General features: G+C 41.5%; 1 protein-coding gene across 1 annotated transcript; it reads right to left on the reverse strand.

Moving 5' to 3' along the window:
• Positions 1-7780: 7780 nt before the first annotated feature.
• LOC128871746 (putative mediator of RNA polymerase II transcription subunit 26) lies at positions 7781-9068 on the reverse strand. The gene is made up of 3 exons (XM_054113779.1): positions 8896-9068; positions 8003-8785; positions 7781-7919 (listed from the first exon to the last, which is right to left on the reverse strand). The coding sequence occupies exons 1-3, from the start codon at positions 9066-9068 to the stop codon at positions 7781-7783; spliced, it is 1095 nt and encodes a 364-aa protein (XP_053969754.1).
• Positions 9069-10052: the final 984 nt, after the last annotated feature.

Below are 10052 nucleotides of genomic sequence, written 5' to 3' on the forward strand. Positions count from 1 at the left end.
GCACTTCTTCAAAGATGCGGCGAATCGTAACGTAACAGTGAATGGTGAGCGCTACCGTGAAATGATATCCAACTTTTTTTTGCCCAAAATACAAGAGCTTGACATGCATGACATGTAGTTTCAGCAAGACGGTGCCACATGCCACACAGCACGCGTAACAATGGTCTTGTTGAGAGACGAGTTCGGTGAACATTTTATTTCACGTTCGGGACCTGTCAATTGGCCACCCAGATCGTGCGATATAACGCCTTTAGATTATTTTTTGTGGGGCTATGGTAAAACTCATATCTATTCAGACAAGCCTGCTTCAATTAACGCATTGGAAGACCACATTAAAACATTTATATGTGAGATACCGGTCGAAACATTGGAAAGAGTATGCCAAAATTGGACTAAGCTAATGGACCATTTGAAGCGCAGTCGCGGTCAACATTTGCTTGAAATAATCTTCAAAAATTAAATTATATGTACTGTACTATCGATTTAAATAAGAATTTCATGCATTTTTCTGAATTTTACGTGTGTTTTTTTGAAAAACTTTCCTATAGCTCTTAAAAAATCACCCTTTATGATTTGCTAATCCTTAGGCTAGTTAGTTCTTATGTGCAACGGTTTTTCACTCGGTTCACCTCGCTGCCAATACCCACTGAGGGCATGAAAAATTAAATCGTAGATATTTGTCTGCTCCCGGCAAAAGCGATGGCAAACCATGAAAAAAACTTTCCATTAAAAAAGTGCCATTCGGAGGCGACACGAATTGTGGATTTGTCCATTTAAAGCACAAAATCAAAACGAACACTATATACAAAATAAGAGAGAAGCCCGATCAAATACATAGCCAAAAAAGTATGCTAGTAGTCTTTTATTTGTTTGCCCGGATTTAAATTTCTTGTTCAGAAGCTTTTTGTTCCCTCCCATCGATCTTATCAAAGCTATTAGAAAAATTACTTGCTGAATACCTTGGCAAAGTTACTGAGCAGAGGAACCTGATGGTATTGGTAATTGTTGTACGCGTTGGGCTAAGGCCTTTATGTACTGCGACCCGATTGACCGATTTTGCGCTCCAAAGTGATTAATTTTAATTATTTAGGATTGCGAAGAATCGAACCAGCTCCTTTGGAGTGAGCATTTGTATCATCCTCTAGTAGGTACGAGCCCAGGATTCTGTGTCTCCTATGACCAATTGCCTTACATTTGGTGATTGAGTGTTCCATGAACTCCTCTGCATCACAGCAGAACCTGCATAAACTTGTGCTAGATAGTCCTATTATATTGAAATGTTTTTTGCTGGCAAAGAGGCCTGTAGGTGCTCCACAGAGTTATATGAGGTCCATTTTGTCTAGGGTTAGAGCAGATTCTGCTATATTGGTAGTAAAGTTCAGGAACTTTTTGGATTTATTAAGGCCGTTTTTGCGGTTCAAGTATTTCTTGGTTTTTATTTTGGTCCATTTTTTGGTTTCTTGTTTTTGGTTGATTTTGTTAAAGCCGCAAAATGGGTCCCATAAATAGCCCTTTTTTGGCACAAAAGTCTGCCTTCTCGTTTCCTTCGTGTGCCTCATGTCCTGGTACCCAAATCAGAGTAACCTGATTGAGAGTCACCAGTTTGTTGAGTGCATTGTTACACTCTATAAAGACTTTTGAGTTGAACGTAAAGCTATTGAAGGTTCTAAGGGCTGGGTCACTGTCCGAAAGTATTTTAATTTTTATTTTTTCGCACCCTCTCTTGGATACGATTTCTACTGTTCTAAGGGCTGGGTGACTGTCCGAAAGTATTTTAATTTTTACTTTTTCGCTCCCTCTTTTGGATACGATTTCTACTGTTTCCATTATGGCGAAAAGCTTCGCATTGAAAATTGTGGTATTTGAGATCAGTTCTAAATATTTGTGTGCTCTAGACCCCATATTTCTGCTCCTACCCCCTGGAGCGCTTTGAATCCATCTGTATACCATTTTTAAGAGTCATCATGTAGCCATGTTTGGCTAGTGTTCCACTCTTCCATAGACGGAAAGATAACGTCTTATCTCTTAGTAAAATTGAGTACGGGTTCCGTATGGCCATTCGTAAGGGTCATGCATGCTGTTTAGGATATAGAGATGTCCAGTAAGTTTTCCTGATTTCCGGTGGTCTTCTCAACATAAAAACAAACATTATTACCAACCACCTTTAGCCTTGAATATGGCCTTGAGACGATACAGAAACCAATCGCAAGCTGCCCGAATATGACTTGTAGGTATTTTGGCCCACTCGCGGAGAATAATCCAAAGAGAATAGTCCATCGGATTCGCATCTGAGCCATCTGAGCATTTGAGAGCCATCGTGTAGACGTAAGGAAATTCGAAGCGTTGTTTTTTAGCCATTCTTGGCTCACTCGAGCTATGTGAGACGGCGCCGAGCCCTGTTGAAACGTCCTGGTCTGCCACCGAAATGTTTGCCTGCTCACGGTTTCAAAGCAGGCTCAATGAAAACGATTGAAGAGCGCCCATCTGCGGTTACAGAGGCCCAAACCATTTTGGCAGGTGCACAATCGATGACTCAAATTCTCGTATGAGCGCTCGGTCAAATAAATCCTATCGTTTTGGGACTTCTACGTATTGCTCAATTTGAAAAATTTTCTCGTCGGAAAACACAATGTTCGGAAATTGATCGTTTTCCGCCAAACGAAACAACTCCTTCGCTCTCTCAAGTCTGACTTGTTGCTGCTTCGGTGTGAGATCATGCGCCTTTTGCATCTTGTAAGGCTTGACTTTGAGATCATTTCTCAGTATGCGGTGGATGATACGGTCTCTCGCCATTTGATTGGTACTTCGTCGGAGATTTCGTTCAAGTCGCTTCTTCACTTTTTGAACCATTTCACGTGTCGTTGCAGTCTTTTGATAACTACCTTCAAGACGTTTCCCGATGCTGCCAGTATCATTGTAACTAGTAATGGTGCGATAAACAAAAACTTTATTTACTTTAAGATGCTCGAGCTCACGAATAATCGCTGGTTAGGATTTTCCAGCCAACTATAAGGCAATCTCACTATAACGTTTGAAATCCATTACAAAAAGCTTCCCCGCGCATTTGTAAACTATACCTGGAGTGTCATTTAGTCAATTAATTGGAGTTGGTTACACTTCGATGGCCGGACCCTGTAATTGAATCAAAATGGAAATTCCCGTGTACAGGTGAAGTAATCAGAGCAGTACGAATAATAATTTTAAGCATATGTAACTATTTTTTTCGGGAGGATGGTTCCATGTGTAGAAGTCCACGCAAGTGGGGAAAGTTACTGATCTCCATTCACTTGGGAATGGCCAGGACGATTCTTCTGCATATGGTTCAAGCAGCTCACAACGGCCGGGATTAGCCCACGTATCCTCTGGGTAGCTTCCGAACATCCGTTCGGGAGTGAGCTAACGTGAGAAGGCTGGTTGTGCGTTAGGTTTGGGACCCGCCACTTAAAAATCGCCCCAAATGAAAAGTGTAAAAAAGCCTCGGATGAGACCTTCAACCCGGCTGGTTGATGTCCTCGTGAGAGTAAAGGCTGACATCACTGCCATCCAAGAGATGCGATGGACGGGGCAAGGAAAGAAAATCGTAGGACCTTGTGACGTCTACTACCGCTGCCATGTAAAGGAGCGCAAATTCGGTGTCGGATTTGTTGTGGGAGAGAGACTTCGTCGCCAAGTACTGTCGTTCACTTCGGTGGACGAGCGTTTCGCAACAATCCGCATCAAAGCCCGTTTTTTCAACATATCGCTAATTTGCGCCCACGCCCCGACGGAAGAGAAGGATGATGCGACCAAAGATTCTTTCTATGAGCGCCTGGAACGTTTCTATGAGCGCTGCCCCCGCCACGACATAAAAATCGTGCTTGGCGACTTCAACGCCAGGGTGGGCAAGGAGGGAATTTTTGGTCCCACAGTCGGAAAATTCAGCCTGCACAACGAAACATCCGGCAACGGGCAGAGGCTGATCGACTTCGCCGAGGCCCGAAACATGGTAGTCTGTAGCACCAGATTCCAGCATAAGAAGATTCACCAAGCCACCTGGCTGTCTCCTGATCGAAAAACACGAAACCAGATCGATCATGTTGTGATAGATGGAAGACACGCTTCTAGTGTATTAGATGTACGTACGATCCGAGGACCCAACATCGACTCGGATTCCTACCTTGTTGCAGCCAAACTGCGCACACGCTTCTGTGCAGCAAAAAACGTGCATCTACCTACGCAAAGAATGTTCGACATCGAAAAGCTGCAATCACAACAGACAGCCAGAAGATTCGCCACTCGACTCTCACTCCTGCTCTCAGAGAGCATTGCCCAACAAACCGGCAAGCATGAGCAATGGAGCAACATTTCTCGTTCTCTACGTACCGCCGCCGAAGAAGAAATCGGATTCCGGCGAGCCCGAAAAAACAATTGGTACGACGAGAAATGTCATGCTGCCGCAGAAAGAAAGGATGCCGCCTATAGAGCCACGCTGCGATCGGACGCAACGCGAGCCATGTGGGATCGCTACAGAGAGCTGAAAAAGGAAGAGAGACGTATTATCCGAAAGAAGAAACGAGAGGCCGAAATACGTGAGTGCGAAGAGCTTGAGATGCTGGCCAACAGGAACAACGCCCGAAAATTCTACCAGAAAGTTCGGCGGCTTACAGAAGGTTTCAAGACCAGGGCGTTTTCCTGTAAGAACAAAAACGGCGAACTGGTGACTGACGTACAGAGCAATCTTAAATTATGGAGGAAACACTTCTCGAACCTATTAAACAGTGACAGCTGCGCATGTCACCGAGAAAGTGAAGATCCCGATACCCCAATCGTTGACGACGGAATTGTCGTTCCGCTACCCGATCATGACGAGGTGAGAATAGCGATAACGCGGCTAAAGAACAACAAAGCCGCGGGCGCCGACGGACTGCCGGCTGAGCTATTCAAACATGGCGGCGAGGAGCTGGTAAGGTGCATGCATCAGCTTCTATGCAAAATATGGTCGGATGAAAGCATGCATGCCGATTGGAATTTAAGTGTGCTCTGCCCAATCCATAAGAAGGGCGATCCTGCAATTTGTGCCAATTACCGCGGGATTGGTCTTCTAAATATCGCCTATAAGGTTCTAGCGAGCGTATTGTGTGAAAGGCTGAAGCCCACCGTCAACCAACTAATTGGACCTTATCAGTGTGGCTTCAGACCTGGAAAGTCCACCATCGACCAAATATTCTCAATACGCCAAATCTTGGAAAAGACCCATGAAAGGAGAATCGACACACACCATCTTTTCGTCGACTTCAAAGCTGCATTCGACAGTACGGAAAGGAGTTACCTGTATGCCGCGATGTCTGAATTTAGTATCCCCGCAAAACTAATACGGCTATGTAAGATGACGCTGCTCAACACCAGCAGCGCCGTCAGAATTGGGAAGGACCTCTCCGAGCCGTTTGATACCAAACGAGGTTTCAGGCAGGGTGACTCGCTGTCGTGTGACTTCTTTAACCTGATGTTGGAGAGCATCGTACGAGCCGCAGAACTTAATCGCTCAGGCACAATATTTTATAAGAGCGTACAATTGTTGGCGTATGCCGATGATATTGACATCATCGGCCTTAACAACCGCGCTGTTAGTTCTGCCTTCTCCAAACTGGATAAAGAGGCAAAGCGAATGGGTCTGGTGGTGAACGAGGACAAAACGAAGTACCTCCTGTCTTCAAACAAACAGTCGGCGCACTCGCGTATCGGAACCCACGTCACTGTAGACAGTTATAATTTCGAGGTTGTAAAAGACTTCGTCTATTTAGGAACCAGCATTAACACCGATAACAATGTCAGCCTTGAAATCCAACGTAGAATCTCTCTTGCCAACAAGTGCTACTTTGGACTAAGTAGGCAACTGAGCAGTAAAGTCCTCTCTCGACGAACAAAACTAATACTCTACAAGACTCTCATCATGCCCGTCCTAACGTATGGCGCAGAAGCTTGGACGATGACAACATCCGATGAAGTGACGTTTGGAGTGTTCGAGAGAAAGATTCTGCGTAAGATTTTTGGACCTTTGCACGTGTGCAACGGCGAATATCGCAGACGAATGAACGATGAGCTGTATGAGCTTTACGACGACATAGACATAGCGCAGCGAATAAAGATCCAGCGGCTTCGTTGGCTGGGTCATGTCGTCCGAATGGATACAAACGCTCCGGCTTTGAAAGTATTCGATGCGGTACCAGCTGGTGGTAGCAGAGGAAGAGGGCGGCCTCCTTTGCGTTGGAAAGATCAGGTGGAGAAGGACTTGGCTTCACTTGGTGTGTCCAACTGGCGCCGGTTAGCACGAGAAAGAAACGACTGGCGCGCTTTGTTAAACTCGGCCAAAATCGCGTAAGGGGTTATAGCGCCAATTAAGAAGAAGAAGAACTATTTTTTTCACATTCAATATGAACGAATCAATTTTGTGAATTAGACTTGTATTTAGTATTGAAAAACTAACACTAACAATATTAAAAGGCCTATAACGAGTTTACTTTAATCTCGTGATTTTAAGTAAAAAAAACAAATATATAAATGGTGATACTAGTTAAAAAGATGTTTCACTACTAATTCCATGTAACAGGACTCACCAAATTTATTATTATTTTTCGAAGCGATTTACGATTTACATGAAATTAACAACATGAACGTTGATAACTTGATTACAACAATCGCAATGTCTGACCTTAGTGTCTATAATGTTTCAATAAATAAATTTAAATTAGTACGTATCGTATAAGAGATTTATAAAAAATTTTAGAAGATACCAACATTCAAGACCTATTCAAGCACTTGCTTGAAGACTTTATGAGAAATGCATTCTACACTTGAAAAGTAGGCCATTAAGGGGTTAGGCCACTCTAGGATTTTCAAAATATCGAAATTTTTTTTTTTTGCTTAAAAGATGCTTTGAACTCTTTAGAATATAAAACAAAAAGTCCTATGCGTGAAAAAAATGTTTATCTCTAATATTTCGCACTTTTGCGCGAGCGCCTCTGACGTCTCTGACACGACTATTTCAAATTTAAACCGTGTTTATCTCAAAACGTGATTTTTCAAAACTGCACGCAGCATAACACAAACAATTTTTAATATTTTCACTTGTAATTGTACAAGGATCTTTAGAACATTATTCCGCACTGAAATACGTACGGATTTTTTTATTAATTAATTAGAAAAATTTTTATAAACAATTAACGGTTCCATTTTAGATGAAAAATTCTACTTTTGACTTCAAACATCTGCAAAATACACAAATTTCAATATTTCTAAAATCCCGTACGTATTTCTACAGCTATACTCACGTCGATTGAGAAGAATTTTTTTAATTTGGTTTAGGTGGACATTTACGTCAGTGGTACTGCGTGCCGTGAAGTGCCTTTTTCGCAGGGCGCGTTCAGAGATTCACTCCAAAGGCGCCATTTTGTAATATTTTTCAATAAAAATATTTGTAATTGCACTTAAATACATGCTTAATAATATACTTAAAAAGTTTTTTCCTAGCACCTTTCTTTCAATGTAAAAGAAATCCTTAAAAAACTGCTTTTTTTACAGTAGCTGGAGTGGCGTAACCCCTTAAGTAGTAGACGAAAATTTAATTTAGCCTAACTGGGTCGTAAGTTATTAAGCTTTGTGTTCTGCTTTTCAAAAATTATCGATGCGCCTAAATGTATGCAATATTATTTTGTTTTTCTTAAATTTATTTCATAGCACCACTAAAATTACACTGAATATATCTACAAATGTACACTTTACATACATAAATATTGTTTTTTTTTTAACCCGTTGATGACTTCAAAACAGCCGCACTTAAAAATGGTCGAGTATCACAGCACCGCTGACATGGATTCTGACGCTCAACGCAACAATCTTGGCATGGCTGAGTGAAATTGAATGGCGTTAATGCATCTTCCTCACTGTAAATGGAAAAATTAAACAAATAATAAAAAGTTGATGGCATTGTTGGTTCAGATTGGATAAATTTCTAAGAGCCACTTACTCCGAGTACGAGGGCAGCAATGGGCTGATTACAACATCTGAGCTATTGAAGCGGCTCGCAACAACACTAAAGTTGTTCTGTTTATGTATTAGCTGTTGCTGTTGTTGTTCTTGTTGTGGGTGAGGGTGCTGATATGAATTAGAAGGCTGTGAATAAATTTTCAGCGGCTGCGAATATTGCTGCGTTGTTTTTGTCGTTTGTGGCCGATAGAACTGTATGCGTTGCTGTTGTGATTGCAGTGACTGCTGCGGTTGCTGCACTTGATATTGCTGTCGTTGCTGCTGTTGCTGCTGCAGCTGCTCCTGTTGTGATTTTTGGTTTACCCGCACAAAACGGGTCAAATTGAATGCCTGCTGTTGTTGCTGCTGATACTGGTGCTGCACATAACTGTTGTACTGCACAAACTGTTGATTATTCGGTAATTGTTTCGATGTTGTTGGTGGTGATGGCAATGACTTTGATTGTTGAAGTTGCCAGTTTAAATTTTGATAATGATTAAATTTGGTTTGAAATTGTTGTTGTGACTGGAATTTTATTATTCCATGTTGTAAATGCTGAGACACTCTTGCTGGTGGTGCTATTGCCTGTTGTTGTTGCTGTGAAATAAATAAGTTTAACTGTTGATTTCCTTTGCCAGCTAAGTCGGTCGCTGGTAAACGATTGCCGATTACTTGTGATTGTTGCAGTGTTGGCTTTGCCGTAAGAAATCTCACCATGGGCCGGAAGATAGACTCCTCCTTGGTTGCTATTTGCGTTTGTTGAGAATGCTGCTCGTACCTAGCGCTGATAAGGAGCGTACAGAAATTTAAAGAAATGAATAACATTTGAAAGAGTACTGGAAAAACTCAAAAATAAACCAAAACTTTGTTACAATTAATTATCGCTATCGCTACCTTTGCAGCTGCGGCTGTTGTTGTGATGGCAAAACGTTTACTGGTCGCGCAGTATAACTGACGTGTTGCTGCTGACGATAATTAATCACATTGGCTGCATGTACGCTCGTCAAAGAGCAGCAGACCAAAGATAACAACAATGAATTGCTAATAAATTTCACAATTGTGCACATATTTTCCAAAAATATTTAATAAATACTTGTGTTAGAGTAAAACAGAGTTTTTAAAAAAAAATTTCGTTTTGTAAAAATTAGTAATCAAATTGAAAATTTTCTTGAGAGGTGGCACTCTTACAAATATTTATGTGCCTAATTATAAATTGAAGCAATAATCTTCTTAAAAACACCTATAACCGTCCGCGGCTCACTTTTAACTAAAACCTGATAGACTTCCACTTGCAAGCAAAACTCGCGTATTGAGCCAGCCAAGAGTTACGCCTCTAATTGCGCAGGAACGCACAGCTTGCATACAGGCGCTACGTACGGCTGCCGGTATTAGCGCTTTTCATTGTGTTGATAATGCTCAATTACGCGCATAATGGTCTATTGTCAACAACGTTAGTTTTTTGTTTTCTTTTTTAATTTCTTTATTTTTTATTTTTCGCTTGTCATTCCGGTAGTTATTTTACGAGATGCGACATGGCTTCTGTTCCGCAAGATCTGTCATGCCGATACATTCAAGACTATTTAAAAGCATATAAAATCTTTAAAACAAAAAAAAATTGTTTTTGAAGCGTGGGTTTCTCTCGCTAGGGAGTCAAAATAGTTTTACTAAATGCTAATCAAAATCAATTGTGGTAGTCGAGTGGATTTGTGCGTGGCGGGTCAGCCGTTAGGTAAAGAGTTCGATGCCCACTGTGAAGAAACAGCAACACAAAATCAAAGTGTTTGTTTTTTGTTTTACTCCATCTCTCCGCCTGCTACGGCAAACCTACGAGCCAAGAAGCACCAAAAAATTGGTAACTCTTAAAACACTCAGGCTAAGAAGCCCATTTGATTGAATAAATCTCTGTAAAGTAAAAGGGCAGATAGTCAAGGAGGAAAGGAGAGAAGTAACAGAAAGAAAGAGATAGGATTGAATAGAGACAGAAACAGAGACAGAAACAGCTAGTTCTGTGAGAATTATCCAAATACTTTGGCAAATCTGTCTGAGAGAAT

The sequence above is a fragment of the Anastrepha ludens genome, chromosome 2, assembly GCF_028408465.1.
Source record: "Anastrepha ludens isolate Willacy chromosome 2, idAnaLude1.1, whole genome shotgun sequence".
Lineage (NCBI taxonomy): Eukaryota > Metazoa > Arthropoda > Insecta > Diptera > Tephritidae > Anastrepha > Anastrepha ludens.